This window comes from Ambystoma mexicanum, chromosome 3p (assembly GCF_040938575.1).
Source record: "Ambystoma mexicanum isolate Mex_15411 chromosome 3p, UKY_AmexF1_1, whole genome shotgun sequence".
In the NCBI taxonomy this organism is placed as follows: Eukaryota; Metazoa; Chordata; class Amphibia; order Caudata; family Ambystomatidae; genus Ambystoma; species Ambystoma mexicanum.
This window is the reverse complement of record NC_090925.1, coordinates 895,539,506-895,564,540: the sequence shown is the minus strand read 5'-3', so window position 1 is coordinate 895,564,540 and position 25,035 is coordinate 895,539,506. Positions and strand designations below refer to the sequence as shown.

At 48.2% G+C, this 25,035-nt stretch overlaps 1 protein-coding gene across 6 annotated transcripts in view; it reads right to left on the bottom strand.

The window, feature by feature from the left end:
- RALGAPB (Ral GTPase activating protein non-catalytic subunit beta) overlaps window positions 1–25,035 on the bottom strand; it is a 2,501,232-nt gene that overhangs the window by 170,886 nt on the left and 2,305,311 nt on the right. For all 6 annotated transcript variants that reach the window (XM_069652125.1, XM_069652127.1, XM_069652128.1 and 3 more), the window contains one exon: window positions 14,371–14,479. In XM_069652125.1, the coding sequence (XP_069508226.1) occupies window positions 14,371–14,479 (109 nt within the window). The remainder of the gene's footprint in view (window positions 1–14,370; window positions 14,480–25,035) is intronic.

The following is a 25,035-nucleotide window of genomic DNA, read 5'->3' as shown; positions in this document are numbered from 1 at the left end:
GCCCATCAGTCCTTTTCTATCGCCAGGTCAAAGACCCATTAGCAATAACAGAGGAACCTTATTAGAGGGGACGGCGGGCGGGCGTATGGAGGAAAGGGGCCTATGGACTAGGAGTAAGGTGGTCACTACGGTGAGTAACCTGGTAATACTCCTACGTCCCGTCCCCTTTCCTCCATACTTGTGGGAGATTCCCAAGCACTCCTTACAGGAACTACGGGTGGATGGAAATACCCCTTACTGAAACAGGTTCTTCAGCACAGCCTGACCAAACTGAGCGTCAGCTCTTGAGCTCATGTCGAAACAGTAATGTTTATAGAAAGCAGATGGGGAGGCCCAAGTAGCTGCCCTAGCGATGGACTCCCAGGGGACATATTTCTGAAAAGCAACCACGGCTGCCTTGCCCCGCACCAGGTGTGCATGGATACCCTTAGGAGGTTTCAGCCCTCCCTTGGATGATGAAAGATTCCATGATGCAGGCGGCAATCCACCTAGAAATAGTTGCCTTAGATGCCGGCTTGCCTTGAGGGTTACCGAAGGTCACAAAAAGTTGAGAATAACTCCTAAGCTCGGAAGTCCTGTCCAGGTAGAACTTAAGAGCTCTTCGGACATCAAGACAGTGTAAAACCCTTTCCGCCTCTGAGGCAGGGTTCGGAGAAAAAAAACGGAAAGGAGATCGACTGATTCAGATGGAACTCGGTCACTACCTTTGGTAGAAAAGCCGGGTTTGTCTGAAGGACTACCTTGTCCTTGTGAAAGACCAAGAGAGGATGCTCCACCGACAATGCCTGGAGCTCACTCAGTCTCCTTGCTGACGTAACGGCAACCAGAAAGGACACTTTCCAAGACAAGTATTTGAGGTCCACCGTAGCCATTGGTTCAAAGGGTTTATGGCACAGCGTCGTCAGGACTACATTTAGGTCCCATGGCGGTTGCGGATTACGAACCGGAAGGTAGAGGCGTTTCAAGCCTGCAAAATGCCTCTTCATCACTGGGTTAGTTAGAGAATAAGAACACAGGTCAGTAGAAAGGTAAGCGGAAACCGCTGAGAGATAAGTCCTGCATGACAGGACATGAACTCCTGACTCTGCTAGGGAGGACACGAAGGACAACACCGTGCCAATCGTGGCCACCCTCGGATCCAACTTCTTCTCCAAACACCAATGACAGAACCTGAGCCATTTACTCTTGTATTGAGATCTGGTCGAGGGTTTCCTGGCTGCCTGGATAATGCGCATGTTATGCGCAGACAAACTCAGATGCTCTAAACACTTGAACTCAGGCACCTTGCCGCCAAGCTGAGCGATTGTGGGGAGGGGTGCCTCATCTGTTGTTCCCCTTGGCGAAGAAGATCGAGAGTTACTGGTAACCTGATCGGCGGATACACCGACAGGTGTTGAAGTTCTGAGAACCAAAACCTGGCCGGCCACCACGGATGAAGGGAACAGTTCGCCAAGTTCTTCAACTTCCAAATTGCACGGTGAACTAGAGGCAGAGGCGGGAAGGCGTAAGCTCTCATGTTGTGCCATGGAATCTCGAGAGCATCCCCCAGAGAGGAGGCTCCCAGCCCCCCTCTGGAGGCATACTGAGCAAGCTTCTCGTTTGCCGCCGTAGCAAAGAGGTCCACCTCCGGTGTGCCCCAGCGCGAGAAAATCCATGAGAGGACCTCCGCCTTCAATTCCCACTCGTAGCTGACCACTGTCCACCGGCTGAGGGCATCTGCTGCGACATTCAGCTGGCCCGGGATGTGTACTGCAAGCAGCCAGACACCATGAAGCAAGGCCCACTCCCAAATCTGGATGGACAGGTCCACGAGGGGGGGGGAGGGTGAGACTTTGTTCCCCCTTGTTTGTTTATTTAATACATTGACACCACATTGTCCGTTCTTATGCGGACCACCTTGTTGACGATGAGCGGTCTGAACGCCCTGAGCACTAGGAAGATCGCCAGAAGCTCCACATGATTTATGGGCAGGAGCTTGTCCTGAGGCGACCAGAGGTCCGAAACCTGAAGAAGATCTAACGTCACACCCCACCGTAGAAGGGAGGAGTCCGTTGTGATCGTCACCATGGGGACCGGGTCCTGAAACCCCGCACCCTCAGACAGATTGCTGAGAGATGACCACCAATCCAGGTCCACTCTCATGGAATCGGGAATCATTATCTGCATAGAATCCGGATCCACTGCCTGACGCCATAAACTCCGAAGAGCCATCTGGGTCCGCCTCATCTTGAGACGAGCAAGAGGGGGAGCCAGCACACACGAGGCCATGAGGACCAGAAGCCTCTGGAACCACCAGGCCGACATGCTCTCCGACTGCGCAAACATCTGACACGTGGCTAACAGATCCGCCATTCTGTCCCCGGTCAGGTACACTCTGCAGTCGATCGTGTTCCAGCGAAAACCCAAGAAAATCAGGTCCTGCGAGACCGTCATGGAAGATTTCCGCCAGTTCACTGACAGCCCAAGATGGAACAGGAGCTGAAGGAGAGACTGGAGATTGCCCGCTGCTGCTAGCGGACAAGGGCTGTGTAAGAGCCAGTCGTCCAAATATGGATACACATGGATACCCTGGAGACGAAGATAGGCCACATCATCTTCGTAAAGACACGCAGCGCCGAGCTGAGGCCAAAACGAAGCACTCGAAACTGGAAGTGTTCCTCTCCCAAAGAGAAGCGGAGATATCTCCTGTGTGGGTTCCAAATCAGGATATGCATGTACGCGTCCTGAAGATCCACAACGCTGAGCCAATCGCCCATCTGTAAGGAGGAGCATATCTGGCTGGGCGTGATCATCTTCAATTTCTCTTGGGGTAGGAAAAGATTGAACTGGGAAAGGTCTAGGATGGTGCGCAGGCCAGCCTGGTTGGGTTTGGGCACCGTAAACAGCCGGGAGTAGAAGCCCTCCCCTCGCTCCCCAAGGAGAACGGGTTCCACAGCTCTGAGGTCCAGAAGTTTCGGAACTTCGGCCTTGAGGAAGGGTGAGCCCGACAGCTGAAAAGGAGGGTTGAGGGGTGCGGTAGGGGGTAAAGGTAAGCGGAAGCCCGCTCGAGCGACTGACAAGACCCATCTGTCTTCTGTGATGGTCTGCCACGCCTCCCAATGAGACGCAATGCGTCCTTCCACCGGGGTCTCGTGTGAGCACTGAAAACCCTAATTTGACAGGTATATCAGTGGCGGTGCCACCTGAACCTGATGAGGAGGCTGAGGAGCGGGAGAAAAACCGTGTGCGTTGTTGTCTACGGCGGTTATTCCCCACAGGAGTATCCACTCTGCGAGATTTACGTTCGAGGAAGCCCCTAAAACCAGAGGAGGGCCGACTTTGCGACAACGGTCTCTGGGATTTGAAAGGAGCTTTGCCCAGAACAGACAATGATTTAGCCGTCTGAGTGCTATCCTTGGTCTTGGTGAGCTCTACATCAGTAGTAGAATGAAAAAGCTCCTTACCATCGAATGTAAGGTCCAACACCTTGTCTTGCACTTCCTTAGAATATTTAGTGGCATGTAGCCACGCCTGCTATGAGTCATCAACCCCAAGCATCAGGCCCCGAGCCAAGGTGTCTACATGGTGAGCCACAGCCTCCAGGAGATCCTGGGCCAAGACCCTGGCATCGGAAAGGCCTCCTTTGAAGTCTTCCAACTTCTCAACCGGGATGTGCTCCTCAAACTCCGACATACCTTTCCACATCCGCATGTTAGCTCCCGCCAATATCAACTCAGCGTTGGCCTGTCTGAGCTGCAAGGCTGAGTTGGCAAACATTTTCCTCCCTAGGGAGTCCAGGAGCTTATCCTCCTTTCCCAAGACCCGAGTAGCCGTCGTGGAAGAGGATGCTGCAGGTCTGGATTGCAACGTAGCCGCAGCCACCACTGTGGAGGAGGGAGGCGGACAAGACGACATGGCCACCTCTTCCAAAGAATACAGCCTGTACCTCGCGTCAATCTTCTTATTGACAAAAAGTCCTGAGTGTGGCTTTTTCCAGACTCTTCGGACCTCGGCCAGAACGTCCTTCTGCAGGAACAGGCCGTTACGCTCCAAGGGAGACAGGGTGAACGCCCCAGAAAGCACGCCCTCCTGCGGAGCGAGTGCCTCGGGCACTAGAACATCTAAGAAACTCATCATGTCCAGTACCCGGTCATGAAAGGCTCTGATAGAGCGGGGAAGGTCCTCGTTGTCCTGATCGCCTTGAGTACCATCTGACAGGTCAGGATCCTGCTGAGCCGTGTCAGGCACTGCCTTGTCCACTGGGGACAATGGAGGCACAGGCGGAAGAGCCGGGGGAGGCACCACAGGCAAGGAAGGCGCTGGCGGAACCACAGGAGGAACGGGTGGAGCCGGAGGCGCAGGTGGACATATCTCCTTGAAAAGCCCTTTGAAATATTCCCTCATGGGGTCGGTGCGCATAAGTGCTTGAAAAGTACCGAAAAAAACGTCCTCAGGAGATTGCTTCGGAACCTGAGGAGGTCTCTTATGAGGTGGACAAATCCAGGGCCGTAACGGGGAAGGGTGCCACACCGGCCCCTCCACCGACGTATCCACATAAATCAAAGGAGCCGCCCCTGCGGGCAACGAACATTGTGCGGAAGAGGCATCCGGGCGTTCCAATCATAAACGGCTGGTAAGGATGCGCACAAGGGACCTTAGGTTGACCCAAGGGCTTGCGCCCTACACCAGAGGCCGGTGGCGTAGTTGTAGGGGTAGCATCTAAAATGGCTGCCAAGGTCGTGGCGGGAACGGGCGCCATTTTGTCCTCATCTGAGGGGAACTGCGGCACGTGCGGAAGTGAGGCAGAGGTCGCCGTCGATGGATCAGGGGTCTTAATCTTAGCCTTAACATAAGGAACCTCGGCCGAGCCGGTACTATGAGGCCTGGAATGTTTTTGTGAAATACCAACCGCCAAATCAGCCTTCGAAGGAAGGACCTCGGCACTGCCGGTAAAAGAAGAACTTTGCTTCTTTGCCCCCTCAACAGATCTGGTATTACCACAAGAGCGGGAACGGAGAGCAACCGCTTTCACCGACAAAGCCTTGTCCGGCCTCTCAGAACTGTTGGTAGCTTTAGCCTCTGAACGAGGGACCTCGGACCCAGGCCCGGTAACAGCCTTATCTGCACGGGCCTCGAACATCCGTTTGGTAACAACCAGCCCAGCCAAGGCCTTGGACGCATCCCGGTCTTGTTTTTGAGGGAAGCCGACAGAGAGGCCTCAGAGCGAGCTCCGGTACACCACGATTCAGTAGAACTGGGTCTACAAACAGCCCCCACAGGAGGGGCTTCGGAGCGTACTCCGGTGTTCACAGGCCCCTTACGGAGACCATTGGAGAAAACTCTGGTAGAATTATTAGGCCCAACGGGCACCTCAGGGCGAACCCCGGTGACAGAGTGATCAACGCCCCTCCCGGACCAAGAGGAACCCAGAAAGGTATCCCCCGGCCGGGATGCACTGAAAAGTAAAGAACTTACCAGGTGTTTCTTCTTCTCATCGATGAACGCCTGAAAATGCGAAGGAGGAGTTCGTCGGAACACCTCCTCCCACCGCTCCAACCGACGTTGAAGTGACCGGACCAAAAGGGAGTCACAGTAAAAACATGAGTCCCAACGGTGTTCCGGACCCAAACACTCTAGACAAAGAGGATGGGGATCCGCCCTCGCGAAGCGACAGTGACACGATGAACAATCTGGAAAGTCTAATTTGAAAGACATAGACAGACTAGTGAACGAACGCTAGCGAGAGCCAGAGAGGAAAAAAGGGAAGAAAATCTTCCGAGGATGCAAGTGCGTCTGGCCCCAATCAGTCGCTTTCTTATGTTTTTTGGACGTAGCCTTCTTAGAGGCTTCCCTCCCCACCGATAGAGCTTTCTCGGTCATGGATTGGCAGGAACCACAGTCGTCGGTCCGGTGACTGGAACCGAGACACCAAAGACAAATCCAGTGAGGATCCGTGATCGACATTTTCGATCCACAATCTACGCACTTCTTGAAACCAGTCTTGGGCGTTTCGAAGGAGTCGAAGAAGACGACATTTTCTTCACAGAAAATCTCAAGCGTGCCGTTCTCGATAGCGAATCGATCGGAAAAACGGAACTGAAGCAACAGGCACGGCTCGTTCTATTTATACCATCAGTGACGTCAACATAGTACGGAGTCTGTCAAGGGACAATCGACGCCACACCCTCGAGCACAGCGCCCTCTGCCGAGAATTTATTTTCCCGAAGCAGCGAAGCTGGAGATAACGATTTATCATAAGATGAGGAATACGTGGGAGGACACAATCCATTCGAAGTAGTAATAAGCTTACCTAGCGTGTATAGTCTTTTGCACTCCTTGTTGGGAGATGCTTCAGAGGTGGACAGTGGAATACCAGCTCTCTTTCTGGCACCAGGGAATCCGGTTTGACGTGGCCCTTGAAGTAAAAAGGGTCGGATGGAGATGGCTTAAATATTTTTTCTACCCGTCGGTTGACCTCTTTAGTAAGGGAGGGGGTAGACAAGGACGGAGAAACCCCCTTTTTGATAGACTCTAGGAGAGGAATAGCCTGGCTGATGGGCTTTTTCCCGTTGAGGATGTCCTCAATGAAGTCGGTCCCTGTAGGACTCGAATCCTCGATTTGCATCCCAAAATGGTTGGCTGCCTTTCTAAGCAACTCATAGAGCAATTGGGGACGTATGACTGCCCTCAAATGCGGAGGGGTCGACTGGGTCTGTAAGGATAAGATCTGGGTCATCCTGGTCCTGTAAGAAAGGTGTTGTCAACATCTTGGTCGGGGTCATCCTGGTCGATTATCAACATGTCTTGGTGAGCTTGATCTGGCTGCAGATCCCCTTGCTAAGCCTCCGTCGACATGACAGCCTGAGGGGGCATAAGCAAGGGTAGGCGTGGAGCAGGCACCACTGATATAGGAGGTTGCTCCATGGGTTTTTGAGGAGTAGGCATCCTGCTCATGAAGTTCACAAAAAAAGGATATTTTCCCCATGGTTTCCTCGAATTGTATTTGGATCCAGGGAGTGTCAGTCAGGATGGTCTTTGGCCCCTGTGGGGTAACTTGAGGGATTACTGGTGGCACCTCTGCAGGAAAGTCGGCTCTGAGTGCGTCCTTGGGGATTATCTGCATTTTCTGCTGAGGGCACAAGATCATCAGGATGAAGATGCTTCCTGATAGTCAAGGAAGTGGTCAGACCAAGATACAGGAGAGATGTTGGAGATTTCAAGGGTCACGTTGTTGGTAAGAATCCAGTCTAAAGTGTGTCCCTTACTGTGAGTGGGAGAGCTGACTAGTTGTGTACAATTCATCAGCTGGGATGCTTGCATTGCTAAATCCCAGAATGAGGTCACCTAGAATGATGAACTTGGTGGAGGGTTTAACTAGGAGTGATCGTGAGGGGGATGTCAGAGTCTGGTTGATTTGAGCTTGGCTGGCAATACAGGAGGTGTAGGTTGTAAGTTGTCTGTGGGTTAAAGGAGAGTTTCAGGAGGAGAGATTTGTATCCTGGTACCTGGGTGCAGTCAATGCTCCTAAGGAGGACTGAAGATTTGGCAATAAGGGCGCAGAAGCTCAGTCGCTTGAACCGGCGTTTCCCTCCGTCAGGCCCATTCACACCTTACGAATTCATTATATACAACAATTTTGTCGTACCTCTTCTACTCTCCCCCTGGACTTCGGCATTCCCCAAGGCTCTGTACTCAGCCCTTTCCTTTTCTCACTTTACACTTCCCTTCTTGCTCCCATCATCTCTTCTTTCGGCATAAAACACCATTTCTACCCAGCTCTACCTCTCCTCCTCTTCTTTCACTCCTGAACTCCACCTTAATCTTTCTTCCTGCCATCAAAAACTGGATGTCATCCCACTTTCACTCCCTTAACACTGATAAGACTGAAGTCTTATTCTTCCCCTCCAACACGCTTCCCCCTACCTCTCCCCCTTCTTTTATTCTCTTTCCCCCTACTAACCTCCCTATCTCTGCCTTTGCTCGCAATTTAGGCCTCTACCTCGACTCCACCCTCTCCTTTACCCACCACATTTCTCTTACCTCCCGCGCCTGTCACTACCACCTCGCTACCACCTATTCAATGTTTGCAAAATCTGTTCCTCCCTTACCTTCCATGCTACTAAACTTTTAATCTCTTCCCTCATCTTCTCACGTCTTTTCTATTGTTCTTCTCTCCTTTTTGGACTCCCCGCCTCTCATCTTGCTCCTCTCAAATCTCTCTACCACTCGGCCATTCGTACCCTTAGTCTTCTTGCTCCTCATGATTCATCTCCTCTTCGCTTTCTTATCTTGGCTGGCTTCCCTTTCACTCCCAACTTAAATTTAACTTCCTCTGTCTCATTTTTAAATCTCTTCATGATCTCGCTCCCCCCTACTTTTCCTCTGTCCTTTCTCTCTACACTCCTTCTCGCTCCCTCCGATCTGCTGATCTCTTCTTACGCACTGTTCCTCCATCTCCTTGTGCCTCTTCTCGTTTCCGATCCTTTTAGCTCTTTGCCCCCCTACACTGGAACTCTCTACCTCTCTCTATCCGCTCCATTTCCTCTTACTCCTCCTTCTGCGTCTCCTTGAAATCTTTTCTTCTTCACCCCCTGTCCTGACTTCCCTCTTACTTCCCCTACTTCTCTCCTACATCCCTCATTCTTTCCCTCCTTCTTACATCTCCCCATCTTCCCCATTCTCTCTTATACCTCCTTACCCTCCCCCTTGAATTCTCTTCTTCCCCCGCCCTGACTTCCCTCACTACCTTCCTCTGCTCTATTTCTCTTTTATTGACCTAGGTAAATTGTTCTACATAATGTTTTTGATGGTTTGTCTCATGTTTTGTAATTTTATGCTTTTATTTTATTTAATGTATTTTTGTTGTTGTAATGTAAATCACTATATAAACTTAATAAATATGAATACACCACCTCCTGAGGTGCTAATGTGTTGAGTCCATAAGATGGAATAGTTAGGAGGGATGGCTATGAATAGTAGCAGTCCTGAGGCCTCGTGTAGCCAGGAATCCATAACGGCTAACTTATCAAGGTCATGATCAATAATAAAGGTCATGTATGTCTATAGCGTGGGCTCCAAGAGATCAGTGCGCACTTGAGATGTATCTTTAATACTGGGTAGGGTATTGTGGGGCAGGGTGGCCAGGGGGCGTGACTAGGTGGGGGGATGGTACGAGAGGAGAGTCTGGTGTTTCTAGCGGATCCCAGAATGGGATATGTTGGTCCAGGTATTGGCATGGGTGGTAGAGTTCTAGAATGCAATCTCTGGAGACGTTTCAAACCAACACTGAGTTCTGTAAAGAGGAAGGCAGTTTGTAGTACTGTTGAGGGGTCTTGTAGCGCAGACCCTCATAGTGGATGGATTTAACACTGTTAGAGGTGGTAGACTGCCGTGTGGATGCTAGAGCGAATCTAATAATATCTGGATTAGACACGGTAGGTTTGCTGGGAATGGCACTACTTGAGGTGGGAGACAGCAAGGTAGGTACTGGAACAATAGTAGCAGTTTTAAATTTGGTTGTTTTGGATTTGCTGCTGTGTAGCAATGCTAGAGATGGTGAGGAGAATGAGCAAGGAATTAACGTGTGATAGCTGCTAGGTTTAGGGTCTCCACTAGGTGAGAGAGAAGGAAGGGTGTGGGGATGGGAAGATTTCTCAGCATGGTATAGGCAGTGGTATGTATAGTGCTGGAATTAGGGTGTGTGTTGCAGCTCAAGCTCAGAGGTGTGCGAGTGCATGGACCTTCAGTGGAGTTGGCTTGGAACAGGAGGGCTGGGGGGGGGGGGTGGAGTGGGAAGAGGGGCAATGGGTAGGGAGGGTGAGGGTACGGAAGAGTCTGGGAGTAGTTGCATGGTCATGGACCAGCTGTTAAGGAGCCGTAGTGTGAGCACAGTAAACATTGGTAGTCGCTTGGGAATTGATGAGAGCGCAGGGACAGCTGGGGGTAGGAATAGAGTTGGTGGACGTAGGCATTTAGGTCGTAGGCGGAGGGGCTTGGTATAGGAGATGGGCATATGCACCGCTCAGTTAAGTGTTGCAAGGATTGTGTCGGGGATAGCTCATTGATATTGGCCTGTATCTCATGGAACGGAGGCCAGCAGAGACGAAACGAGTGCACAGCGTGTGGATAGCAGTTCAAATTTTGTAGCGTTTATCTTGTGAAGTGTGGGTGAGTGGGCGAGGTTCCATGCAGGCTGATGAAGAGGCGAGGAGACTGCTCCACAGGGGGAGTGTAGTAGGGGCACTGTATTGAGGTACAGGAGCTACAGAAAAGCGTAGAACGCTGTTAATGGCTGGACATGGCCAGACGGGAGAAGGCCTTAGTGTAGGGCTTTTGTGGGGGGCATCCTGTCACAGGGATGCGGAGGCGGATACACAGTGCTGCAGGACCGAGGCATTTGGCACTGCATCAGCGGCTGACATTTTTAAAGGGATTTTGGTCCGTAGATAGGGTGACACATCATCGGTCAAATTAAGTTCGAGCCCAACAGGGCTTCTCTTAAATGCATCTGCTGCTTGGCTGATAGTATGAGCGTGGCACTGATGCCCCTCCAGGTGTTCTTGCACTAGAAAGTGCATATATGTTCTTGCCGGTCCTGATGAGACCAAATGGCAGGGCCCGCAGTGAGCTTCAAGAGTGGCCCCAAACCTTCCATAGAAGAATCGGTCGTGACCACTACAGAATCTGAGACTTGGCACTCGGTGGCGTATTTAGGCTAGTTGCTGTCCTAGGCCCAAATAAGTGCATGGGGGCGCCCGCCCAAATTTATTCCAACTCTGCCAGACTCTGCACCTTCACCAGATTCCACCCATTCAACAAACTTGCTGCATTGTGCAAACTACGCCCTTCACCCCCATTTTGTCCCAATTTTGGTTCCATAAAATGTTTAAGGTTGCAGGGATTAGAAAGTTGTTGCTTCCTCTCTATTCATTCAAGCTTATCTTCTATGTTATGTTAGTTGGAAGAGTGTTTTCAGTTCATTGCTGCCTAAGCTTTGAAAGAAGGCAGTGTGTTCTAAGTGCATTAGAGTTACTTGTTACAGCCAAATATCTACTTTTGGTCATGTCAGAAAACAATTTTTACAGGAAGCGATCAGAATATAAGGCATCTGCCAACTGTACACAAGTAAGAGAAGGTTGGAACCCAGGAATTTTAGTTTCACTGCTAACATCTGGTTTCTCTCACAAATCACCTGCTGTCACTCTGAGAAGCACCTGGACTGGTCCGTAATATTAATGCAACATAACTAAATTTCTACATCCAGTCTTGATAAAGTTTACATATGAAATATATGCAAGTGGTACAGGCACATCCTATAAAAATGTTGAATATAAAGAACTCAACCCCCTTCTAATACAGGTCTGGTGATAGCAGGAGGCAAAATGGAAAAAAGGCAAGTTACCTGCTGCAGTCAATGTACCTCCAATCCCTTGGGATGGAACGCCATTAAAATGGCGAACTCACAAGTGAAGTTGGTAAACTCTGCCTGGGGTTAAAAACCTCAGTAAAGACAGTTGGAGAAGGTTCTTCAAATCTTTGGCTGTGCATTCTCAGGGTGGAGTAATGGATAATGGTGACACTGAACATTCATGTGTGGGAAGCAAGAACATTCTTTGTAGCTGCACAATGCAGCCAACTTTTATAACAAATGAAGTGGTACATATACCATTTACAGCATTTCTGTTTGTGCCATTGTCCAAAATACCCAACACTGCAAGAGTAAAATTGAGCAATGTATTGGGCGTTCTAGCACAATATTACCTTTGTGGGTGTGGATTAGGTTATGGGTCTTGCCAGCTTGTATTTAAGGTAATTTAAAATATGTATTAATTCTGTAGAGTTGGTTGACCTGTACAATACATAGAAACATTTTGAGATTTGTGGGTATAGATATTGAGGTCTTGCTGTCGTTTGAAGTACTGTTTCACAGTAAAGCTGTACCTTGCATTTAAAAAATAATTAACGTGAAGATTCCTTATAAATATCACAGTTATGCATTGTGTGACATACTTCCCAGTTGGTTCTCCTGGTATTACTGAGCATGCAACAGAATGTCATTAATGACACATGATAAACCCATCAGGGGTGCCATTTGCCGGTAAAGCTTCTGTAAAGATGGCTTAATGGATATCTTTACGGGAGAACTTCTTTACAGCTGTGAAACAGTGTGTACCTTTGGCACACAGTTTTTTTTTGCACCATCTATGGCTTTGGGTATCCTTTCACAGGTTTCCTAATGCACTTGCGCATTTATTACTCTGAGCTGTTTTAACTGCTCCATGATCTATTTCATTCTTGCATCTTTTGGGAGGCCACAGACCTCTGAAATGTAGGGCTGCGGAGGAAAATGTGTGCTTGCTTGTTTATTTATTTATTTATAAAGCGCTCCTAACCCGAAGGTATCGGGGCGTTAACATTATTTTAGTGCCACTGTGTGAGACGTCTGTGCTTGACCTAAGCATAGGCATACTTTTAATATTGTAAAAATATGCATCATTTTTAACCTTTACTTTTCTGAAGGGAAACCCCTCATTATTGCAATGGTTTAAGCAATGCATGCCTTGCATTTAAATATAAAATTAATTGCTTAACATAGTGGATATGTGTATAGATTAGAAAGAACTCCAAAGATAATGTGGAGTGGCACTAATAAAAACAATTAAGTTTTGGCAGTTTTGCATATTAAAGAACATTCTGGGAAGATGTGGGAGTTGCATTACTGAATCAGTAAATGGCTAAAGCAAGCTGGTTTTGGTAAGCATTTCGTTTTTTGTTTAAAAGAAAATTAAAAAAATCACCCTAACAAGGCGTTTGTAAATATCAAGCATATCTATATATGTTTGGCCAGGAAAGACTTCAGCTGTCAGAGTCGAATGGCTACTAACAGTTCAAAATTACTAGTGCAGTGGTGTGGATCAGCCAGACTCGAAGAAACAAAATTGGCTTTATATTTAAAAAATGACAACCAGTAAATTGAAAATAAACTGCAATAAAATGCCACTCCTCTGGCAATCGGCGCCCTAGGCCTGGACTGTCTCTGGGATTGCCCGAACATAGAATTGAGTCTTTTATGGATTGTAGGCGTAGAGTGTGGCTTCTTCCATAATTTTTTGTTAAGTGGAACTGCTGATCAATGTGAAGGCAGGCATGTCAATATTTCCACCAGCATTCCTGCCTCTGGTTGCTCCGATTGTAGAGGAGGAACCCCTAAAAATCTAGCCACCCTACCCATACGATCACGGAAGTATACTGCAGACAGTGGCGTCGCCAGGAATCAAATTTAGGAGGGGCACAGAGGGGGACACAGACAAAAGTAGGGGGAGAACATGGTCACTGCTCGTCTTAGGTAGGGGGGCACAGGGTTTCACGGGGGGCTCGCCCCCCCAGATCCTCCTAGCGACACCACTGACTGCAGACACTGGGCTTTCCACCTTAGCCTCTTTGGAGTCCAGCTGCTGTAAGCAGATTTGATAGGTGATGGGTCGGAGGTGGTGCCATTGTGTCCAGTTGTATCTGATTATCTAGAGGAGCCACTGTGGCCTACAGATTGTGAGGTGGAACGGGACATAAGGGCGTCTGTGGAAGTGGATGACCACCACTACTGTGGGTAGCATGGCCAGCGCAGCAGCAGTGGCAGAGGTTGTGGCTGCATCTGAGGAGCACATTCTTTAAATCATTGAGGATGCTAGTCATTTACCTCATTAGCCCCATGAATCTATTTTTTTTAAAACATTCCTCGCATGTAGCCTGAGATGAGTGATATTGTGTAGTTTGTGCTGTAGCTGTAGGTATCAATATAACGAAGGGTGAGCTGCCTGGACCCTGCCTGGACTGATACGGCCACGTCTTCAAGTATGAGGAACAACAATGATTATGGGTAAGATGTGCTGTAAGTAAAACGTTCAAATCATACTTAACTTCTATTAAAATGAACATGAAATACAGGCATAGTTTTCCCTATCTTCTGGTGGCACCATAATAACATGACGTCTCGTTAGTTTACAATAATGGTGCCAATGTCTTAGATAAACATGTTTTACAACAGTTATATAGACATAGCAATAACTCACCAGCTGTACATGTAAAACATACATATTTGGTTACAGTCAGTTTCTTTAATGTAACTAAATGTCTTCTAAACAAAATCTTAGAATGAGTAAACAGTTTTGATTGGTGCATGTCAAGAAAATTCCTTTCTATTGGGAAGTTTGACACCAGTCCAACAGATACATTAGCTGCAATTGTTTTTTTAGTGAACATAAGCACCCAATTGTAGTTTACTATTGTATATCCTGCTTTCACAAAAATTAAATCCCATACCTAGAGACCAACTTGCCTTACCTCTTATCATTTTATATATGAAACAGTTTACATTTGCAATAAAAACGATACCTATATCGTCGTACTGTTCAACCCAGACCACGGACACCTTGGTCTCTGGACCCATTGGAGGAATGGTCCTACCCTGAGGCACCTTCTTAGCTCTGGACGTGGGACTTAACTATCAGGAAGAGACAAATGGTTTCTTATTAGTAAAATGAACATGCATAATCAGTTAAATATGAATTAGTTCTTCTAGCTGTTACTTGAAATTACTTTTAATATTTATTTTATTTCCATTTAATTTATATGGATATGCACACAAAGTATTGTGTTCCAGCTATGGGGGAGTTAGAATGACAGAACACAATTTGGATTGAGCAACACCAATGGACAAATACATCAACCATAAACATTTTAAATAAAAGCAAATTGCATGACTAAGAAATTAAATATTACTTTCAAGGGACTTAAGTACAATTACACCTGCACTCTCTACTGCACAAATTAGTTAGAGAGACTGTCAGCAGACCGGAGATGCAAAGATTCTATGATAAAATCTGCTGTTACCAAAGCATTTTGAAACCCTTAATTCTGCCATAACCCGCCAAGGAAGATGCCTGATCCTGTTTCACTGCCTGCTTCCAGACACTACCTCCTGTAGGTTTTTAAGCTATAACAAAAATGGTAAGCAACATACCCATGTGGTAGTTTGGGAATCTACGTGAGGTATGTTAATAAAGGGAAAGACTATTATAATTTTTTTGTATTAGGTTTATAGTTGAATTCAGAACTTTTACCCAACATTACACATACATTTTCTAGCATTATTTAAACATTTCATTGGTTAAAATCCCATTGCATCATCATCAAATACCAAATAATCACATAACCATATGACCAATAAATTGTAAATGCTCCTAAAATTCATAGCTTACAAAACAAGTATACAATTTGTTTATAACTTTCCTAAAATACTTCACAATAATCACATTATATTCAATGATTGGACAAATGTCACTGTTGCTATAGTTAATGAAGTATATCGACCACATAATACCATCTCCAGCCATTTTTCTCGGGACAACACATTATACTCTACTTTAAATTGATCAAATGCACTACTTCTTTGTCCCCTCAATGCTGTACAATCCTCGATATAGATAAATGTTTTTCATGCCAAGTGATAAAACCTACAATTTGCGTCATATTGGGAGTTCTTTGATCGAACCGCTAAAACATCTCACATTAAACCTAATTCTTAAAAATGTGTTACAGAGATTGAAACACAGGAACTTCCCTAAATATGTTGGTAGCACATTAAGAGCTTTAGGTGCCATCATGAGGTTTTTATACATTTTATATTTATTACACACTTCTTGAGTGGACAGCCAATGTGCTATCCAAAGTTTGACTCTAGCTTTATTTGGATTAGTCAACAAAAGGTTGAGAGAAATGCCTGCTTCCTTCAAAACTAAAGAACAGTCGTCATTCCAGAGGTCTGTGATCAATTTGCCTCCAGCACTTTCCATTACTAATTTAATTTCATCATAACCGGAATGCGATGTAAAGACTTATCAATTCAATTCAAATACTTTATTTGGCAAAGGGCCATAAAGAACAAAGTAAAAACAATACAAACACATTACGTCATGTACAATAGAGATACATAAAAAACAGTAATTATCTAGTCCCGTAAAATTCTTAGTAAAATAGTAAAAATAGTCTAAATTATGAGCATGTCTAAAAGAAAAGGGGAGAAGATACTCGCAGCCCCTACAATTCTCTATTTACATAAGTTCCTATGCCCCTAGGCAGGCCATCATTTCCACATGAATGTGTTCGCTGCTCCATTCGATACATCTTTAATTGTTATTCTAGGTAAGATACTCGACCATACACAATGTCTCCTGGTTACAATTAGAACACACATCCAAATACATGGTCTCCAACATCCAGCCCCTATGATTATACTTTGGAGTTAGGTGCACAGTATCCAAGTTGCTAGTGATTTTACAATATGCCACAGCATGGGCTATGGTTAGACAGCACGCAGCTCGCAACATTGGTTTAAGATAAACATTTCTCAGAAGGAGAGAATAAAATGAATCACAGAGTGACGGGTCAGAAATGTAAAGCGGACAACTTCGTGAAGGTTTTTCAAAAGATGACATTTTATTAACTTACAAGGGTTTGATAAACGCCTTACTATCCCTACCCTGACGAGGATGTGCCTGCCTATCAAAGGGAACACTCTAACAAAAGGATTCTGTCCCTCACACTTGCACATACAACAAACTCAACAAGATGATATATGGCAATTCAGATAAAATAAAAAACTGTTATATTCAAAACCTGCTAATTGTTTATCCTGATAACCTGGGTGATATGCCCTTCCACAGATTCAAACAGGATTTCAATCAACAGTTCAAAAAAGAATAAAGAAAGCCTGTATTGCGACAAAGGTCCAATAAAGTTCCTCTAACTCCAGTAAGTCTCTCACTTGGACAAAAGTACAAAATGTTCAGTAAGTCTTTTATCACTCCACTGGTGGCAGAGAGTTCTACACAACTGCTTCTGAGAAAATATGTAAACTTCCACAGTATCAGTGTAAACATACATGCTTCTGTCAGGATGATTCTGCAACAATTCACAATGTGCTTTAGTGGTCTTGCCACTTCAACACTTTTAAACACACCACAGTACACATTAACTTTGACCTAATCCTCTGACCTGCCAGGTCTAAAATTCAAGGTTCCCTTGTCCTGGTGTACTCTCCTGCCAGGACTAATAAAACTACTCATACTTCTACAAGTACTTCTGTGGCACAGTTCAACTTCACACAACTTATAAAGTCTTTAGACTTTCACAACAACAATTTTGACTACTACTTCTGGGAGAACACGAGACACATTGGCGCAGTTTGTTCCACATTTTTGATTGTCACATGTCCTGCAGGTCATGCTCCTCTCCTCCAGAATACCTTCTGTCAGAAGGGCAGCCTTCCTGTCACTCTTGTTTTCCGACTCTTGCATTTACCAAGAACTGATAATGGTTTTCTCCCACTCCTGCTCTTCTTTGACTTAGACAATGCTTGTTTCAGTCAGTCCCCCGTATTGATTTGTTCTCCGTCCGACCATAGGGTATATAAACAACTTGCTTCTTAATTGCCCTCTTTTTGCTTTGGCAATGTTGGTTTGTATTGGCTTCTAGTAATATTGCCCTCTCGTGTTATTGGCAACTGTGCTGACCTTCAAAAACACTTTGCTGGTCTGTTCGCCAAGTTCTTGTGTTGCCACTTTCTCCACTTCGTATCAGCTTGGCATTCAAAATCATTAATATCCTGCTTTACATCAGTTCGATATTCAAAACACTTATGTTTCTGCCATTTTACTCTTTTTACATCCGTTCGGTAATCATAGTACACGGACCTGACCAGCGGGCAATCATGGAGCACTCCAGGGCCACAACAGGCTAGTGAACTCACTGGGTTTGACGGGTGTGTACGCTCACTGTGCTGCTCCGCCCGGCACAAAAAACTGTTTCTCACTGTTTTCTGCGCCCAGCCCCGGTTGGTAAAGGAGCGTTCTTCGCTCCAAAAGCTCTCTGGTGTTTGCCTGCCACCAGAGCCTACATTATTGTGGGGAAGGCTTCTCAGTTTCAAAGCAACCTCTGGAACCACGGTCTACAGGGAGGAAGCTTTTACAAATACGCTTCCCTCTGCGCATCCTCTGCAATCAAGGTCTCTGAAGGAAAAGAGCTTCTCAGAATCGGAAGCCGTTTGACACACAATGGTAGCTCTGCCGTCTCTGCTCTCTTTCAGCTGCAACCGCAATGTGGAGTTACTGCAATCACTCCAGCTCCCACTACTGCTCTCTGCTACTCTCCATGGCATGCACCTGTGGGGGACTTTTATGCCTCCCAGTCTCTCTCTCTCAGGTGTGGGTCATTAACCCCATTAACCTGCTACTTGCAGTCCAGTGCCTCTGCTTCCCTCTTCTTCGTCCCTGTACTTTGAGCAATGTGGGACATCAAGTCCACAATGTTCAACGTACCCCTTTTAATAAAAATATTGTTACTAAATGAACTTTTATCTTTAACTATCTTTTCTAATGGAGTAGCATAAGGATTTAATTAATTGCTTTGCTTTACAGGGAAATTAGGGTTTTCAGAATCTGAGATGTGAATATTTAGAGATTCATCTTCAACATTCCCCTGTTGATCAATGAGATTTCACCTCTATAAATGTGAGTGACTTTGGAAGGGGAATTCTTACTCCCAATACATGATTGGGTATGCCAATTTCAGCCACCATCAAGAATATTAGCTTTGGGAAAGAGTGGATCCCTTCAACAGCAAGCCATTACATATTCAGGCATCACTGACTCCTCCTCCTTTAAGGAGGACAAATACTGCGCCTTTCTCAACAGGACCTTCTCCTACCAGCTAATACCACCCCCAGGGTCGGGATCAGGTAGCGGATGCCTTCCCCTGGCCACCTGGGAGGAGACTTTAGGTAGGGTCTTTGTGAGGACTCTGTATGAACCATCACAACAGTTTCCTCGTTTAGGCCACATAAGGGAGAAATATCACAGCCTATGTTCTCCCATAGTTTGGTAAACGTGGCCACAATAATGGTGCCTATCCTAAAGCTCAAACAATACAAGTAATAAGAAAGGGTGAGAGTATCGAGGAACCTCTCCAACCCAGGTTCCGGTTTGCACAATAAATAACCCGGACCCAGTTTAAGCCTATAGCGGTCTTCTAACATTTTGTCCCTTAACCGGCCAGCAATGCTTTTCTTGATCCTTGAGATAGAGAGCCCATCAACATTCTAGGGTTTCATCCACAGTGCAGATTCTTTCAGGACACTCAAGGTGTTTCTTACATGCTTAACGCAGTGAAAGCTTGTGCCCCCATCGAGGATCAATACATGAACCAATGCTTCCTGATATTTTTTTCAAATCCTGAGTGTGGCCGAGCCTCAACCAATATATAAAGGGCCTGACAGCAGCACCAACCCCCACCCTATTGGGGCAACATCAGTTTCCAAGTGAACAAGAGCATTTGATGAACCCTGGGGTAGCATTAGCAAAGCCTTTTAAAAAGGTATTTTCTTTTATATTCAGGTTCTTGATGTTAACATAATTCCAGATTTCTGACCCAATCGAGGCAAATGTAAGACTGCTTTTTATCGATCTCCAGGGCTGGTGAGATGGCTCCTCTGGCATGTTTATTACTGCTCCACTGTATTTCTCGAGGGTGGATCCTGCTTTGTCCAGCTGGGCAGTCCAAAAAACACTGTTGTGAAATCTTACCCGCAGGTAGTCATAGAAAACAAACTTTTCAAGTATGCTACCATTAACCCGATGCCTATGACAGAACGTTTAGCAAACCTAGGTTTAAAGACCATGGGCTTGTTTTTTCCATGTTCAAGACCAGTTTTAGATCCCTCCATATCTTCAAAAATGCTGCTAGGGTGGTCCTGAAGTGGCCAACAGAACAGCGTTGTCGTCTGCAAAGAACAGCGCCGGATATCTTGATTGTCCCATCTTGGGGGGTCCATACAGCATGTCAAAAATACAGAAATGACCTCAATGTATATGCAGAAAAGGAGGGGGCGGGTACACAACCCTGTCTTACCCCTTTAGTAAACTGGAATAATTCAGTGACATCGCCAGCTAGCCCATAACCAACCGTTGCCTTATTCTCCATGTACAGGGATTGCACTAGTGTTATTAATTGATGAGTGTGAAAAAATGTGTTCTCACCGTAGGGACTAAGATAGTCCCCTTTCCTCCATACTGTGTGGGTGACCCTTTCTAGGGACGGGAACCAGAACATTTTTCACCAGAAAAACCTTCTTCACCTTTAAATTTAGAGGCGCACGGGGGTGCGGCCCTGGGAGCATGCGCTACTCTGACTACGCCCCACCGGTGCCATTCCTCAGTCCCCATTGACGCGTCATCAAAATTCATTATTGCCTTATGACACCAGTATTATTAGGGGGGAGGATGGTGGGACGTATGGAGGAAGGGGGACCAAGGACTAAGAGTATGTTAGTCACTATGGTGAGTAATTTGTAATTACTCTTATGTCCCGTCCCCTTTCCTCCATACTGTGTGGGCGATTACAACTGAATGTAGCCCCAGGGTGGAGAGGAGACCCTCCTTGAGCAAACAAGTTCCTTAGAACCGTCCAAACGCCGCGTCTGACTTGGAGCCGCCGTCCAAACATTAATGCTTACAGAAGGATGAAGGGGTGGCCGAGGTAGCTGCCCCGCTTATGACCTGCCATGGAACCTGTCGCTGGAATGCGATGGCCGTGGCATTGGCCATGACGGCATAGGCGTGCATGTTGGCTGGCAGCGGCTTGCCCTGCCCCTCATAGGCCTCTTTGATAGCCGCAACCATCCACCTTGCTATGGAGGCCTTGGATGCCTGATAACCGGGTCTGGAGCCCCCAAAGGTGACGAAAGTGCGTCTGACTTGCGGAAGCCCATGGTCCTATCCATATAGAATTTCAGAGCGCGTCTGACATTCAGACACTGCAAGACTCTCTGAGCCTTGTCCTTTGAGTCAGCAAAGAATGTAGGTAGGACCATTTCCTCATTTAGATGGAACGCAGAGGGTACCTTAGGTAGGAACGCCGGGTGAGTCAGCAGGACCACCTTAACCCTGTGGAAAGTGCTATAGGTTTCTGAAGCCACCAGAGCATGGATCTTGCTTACTCTGCGAGCAGATGTGAGACCTACTAGCAGAGCTGTCTTGATGGTGACTAGCCTGATGTCCGCAGACTAGCCTGATGTCCACAGACGCCACTGGCTCGAAGGGTTTGTGCACTATGGTGCCCAACACCACATTGAGGTCCCACACAGGGTGTTGGGTTTTGTTGGGCAGGTACAGCCTGGACAGGCACGCCAGATGTTTCCTGACTATCGGGTTGGAAGAGGAGAAGACCACCTCCTCTGAATTTCTGTAGGCCCCTATATCTGTGACAGTGTCCACCTGTATGCCTGAGTGGGCAATGTGTGCTGAGAAAGAGCACATTGTCCACTGTGCAGGTCAGGGGGTTGATTTCCATTTACTCCTGTATTGGCTCCTATTGGCCTTGATATTAGCGCCCTGGATGATCTCCAGGTTAGCCTGAGATAGGTTCAGGTGCTTGAGGGTGATCTGCTCAGGAACCAAGCTGTGAGGGCTAGCTTCTGAGGAGCGTGGTGGAGAACCTTGCCCCCATGCTGGGAGAGTAGAGGTGCTGGGCCCAGCGGAAGGTGAATGGATGAGCAATTCGGAGAACCGCGGTCTCGCCGGCCACCAAGGCATTATCAATATGATGCTGAGGTGACAAGCCCCCTTTATCTTGTGGAGTACCCTGGGTATCAAGGGTGTGGGTGGAAAAGCATAGGCTGTCATGCTCTCCCACTGAATATGCATGGTGTCGCCCAGAGAGCCGGGGCCTAGTCCCTGCCATGACGCCAACTGATGGCACTTCCTGTTCCTCGAGGAGGCAAATAGATCCACCTGAGGATGGCCCTATGTGTTGAAAACCACCTGCAGCACCTGGTCGTTCAATTGCCACTCGTAATTGTCCGCTGCCAGCCTGCTGAGTCTGTCCGCCTCCAAGTTGGCCTCCCTCGGGAGGGGGACGGCCCTGAGGTAGATGTTGTTTTCCAGGGCCCATTCCCCCATGCTGACCGCTAGGTTGCACAGCGGAAGGGACCTGGCAACCTCCTGCTTGTTCACATAGTACATGCTGGCAGAGTAGTTAGTCTGAATCAGGATGGTCCTGCCCTCAATGAGCGGAAGGAAGGCCTGAGGGCTAGCCAAATGTCTCTGAGTTCCAGCCAGTTGATATGCGACTCCTGCTCCTGCCGGGTCCAGAGTCCATGGACGCTGTGGCTGCCCAGAGTGGCTCCCCAGCCCTCTAAGGAGGAGTCCGTAGTAATGGCAACATGTGGAGTCAACTGCCGGAATGGCCTGCCCGTCGCAGATTGCAGTCCTTGGACCACCACGTGAGGTCCGAGTGGAGAGAAGGCGGTATGCTGACCAGCTCTGCTTGGGAGCCCCTCTCCCGATTCCATGAGGCTGCGAAGTGCAGCTGCAGTCTCCTCATCTGGAGCCTGATGTGTGGCACAGCCAAGAAGACCGCTGCCATGATACCCAGTAGGTGCTGGTACCACCAAGCCGAAGTCACTGGTCTGGTAAGGAAGTGCGTAGTGGCACTCTTGATGGGCGTAATCTTGTCGAGCGAAGGAAATACCTTCTCGGAAGTTCTTATGCCAGATAAGGCCCAGGAAGGTGAGGCTCTGCGTGGGCTGCAGCTGAGACTTCTTGAGGTTGATGGTAAACCCAGGTCATGGAGTGTACTCATAAGCGCGGAGGAGGTGTGGACAACCCCCTCCGGGGATCTCGCCTTGACGAGTCAGTCGTCAGGTACGAGTAGACATGGTGGCCCTGGGCCCTGAGGAGGGCTGCCACTGCATTAATGAGTCTGGTAAACACCTGGGGGGCTGAGTTGAGGCTAAAGGATAGCACCTTGTACTGGAAATGACAGCCCATGATCCTGAAGCATAGGAAGAAGCGATGGGGCTGCCAAATCGGGACGTGTAGGTAAGGGACCTTCAGATTCAGGGAGCACATCCAATCTCCCCTGTCTAGTGTCTCTGCAATAAGTGCTGGCGTAACCATCTTGAATTTTTTTAAGCAGGAGGGAGAGGTGGAGAGATGGAGAGGTGGAGAGGTCCAACACAACTCTCAGGCCAGCCTGGTTCTTTTTTTGCATGGTGAAAATTATGGAAAAGAAGCCTAATCCTCTCTGGGAGGCTGGTACTACTTCCACTGACTGGCTCTCGACGAGCGACCGGATCTCTGCCAACAGAGTTGCTGTCCCAATCTCTGGAAGGGGAGGGGAGGAAGGAGGAGAGGGAGGTATAGGTAGGCAGTATCCCATGGATACTACTGAGAGGATCCACGAAGTTCTAGTGCCAAAAATGCATGCGAGAGGCTAGCCTGCCCCCCACTGGAGACACGTGGACCTGGAGGGATGCGTCATGCCTTTGTTATCTGAGGCTTCTGCTGAGGAGGAGGACTTGAAGAAGCCCTTGCTCCCGCCCCGTTTTTGTTGCTTGCGCCGGTGCCGACTCAGCGAGCGGTCATGTTGTCTCGACCTCCATTCCTGGAATCCCCGGAACCCGCCAAAGGCCTGGAGCGTTGATACGACTGGGTGTACGCCTTGGGCGTGGCTTTCGTAAGAATAGATAAAGACTTCACGGTTTGCCAGCTGTTCTTATCCAATTCCTTGTCAGTGGTAGAGTGGAAGAGGTAACTACCATCGAAAGGAAGGTCCAATATGCGATCCTGAAAGTCGGGGTTGAACTTAGCCCAAAGTCAGGCCGTCCTTCTCATGTCCGTGGTAATGCAGATGGCCCGGCAAAAGGTGGCGATGTGGGCCACTGTGGACACCATGATGTCCTGTGCTACCAGCTTGGCTTCTCCTAGACCCACCGTAAAGCGTGCCTGGCTCTGCGCTGGGAGTTCCAGAAGGAAGTCCGATATTTCCTGCCACCTTTGTTTAGCCGCTGCAAGCATAGCATCCTCGTTGGCTTGACGCAGGTGCATGGAGGCGTTGGAGTACAGCTTCTTCCCGTACAAGGACGAGGTGCTGGGGACGACTGAGGCTTAGAGTGGAGTGACGCTGCAGCGATCACCGATGAGTGCGGCTGGGGGCGCATTGAGAGCAAGAGTTTATCCCACTCCATCTGTCTATACTTTGCATCGAGGCGCCGATTGACAGGCTGGGCCGACTGTGGCTTGAGCCAACCCTTCTTGGCCAGAGCGATGACATCCTTCTGCATCAGGACACCTGTCTTGGAAGGGGGTCTCAGGGAGAGGACCTCTGCCAAGGCCCCCTCCTCGGGCTGCCCTACCTCGGGATGAGGAAGGCCCAGATATTCTGCCAAACCTGCAAGCCTGTTAAATGCCTTCGCTGAAGACAGCGTGTCAGGGTCCTCCTCCTAGTCTGTATCCACCTGGGTGTCCGGCTGGTGCACCACGGGAGGAGGGATGCTGGGTGCCGAGCGTTGCGGTGTGGAGACCGCAGCTGGAGGCTGCTGCGGAGGCTGGCTTGGAACTGGCTGCACTGGGGGCGGATTCGAAGGAGCTGACAGCGGGGGCTGTGCTGGGGCCTGTGGTGCTAGAGCCATGGGCGGAATGACTAAGGGCAAGGGTGGAGTGACCGGAGGGAGCAAGTCCTTGACTGCATCCCTTAGGATGGCCCCTATCTGGGGGGGTTCACATCAGCCCCAAAAACCTTTCGAAGAACCTGTCCTCGGAGGCGGAAGAGGTGGCAGGGGATACTGACAGAGTGCCTGGGGACTGCTTAGGCAGGAGCACACTCAGTCTGGGTTGCAGGGGGAACCTGCCCTGTGCTACTGATGGATAGAAGGTAGGCCACATACCTGGTTGATACCAGTACCACCTTGACACCAGTACCACCTTGACACTTGTCCATCCGCCTGCTCTGTTCGTAGGAGTGGCATTGGACGAGCAGTCATGTTGTCTGGCGCGGTGGTCATTATATCAGGTTGTGTGCCACGTGCCAGAGTCGTGGTGCATTGCCCTGCGGAACTGGCCTCACCCAAGACTCTTGGTGTTGGAGCATGAGGCCTATCCCGCACCTCAGGTCTAGGCCTGGAAGGCGTATCGCCCTCGGCATTGTCACTGGTAGTGCTGCGTG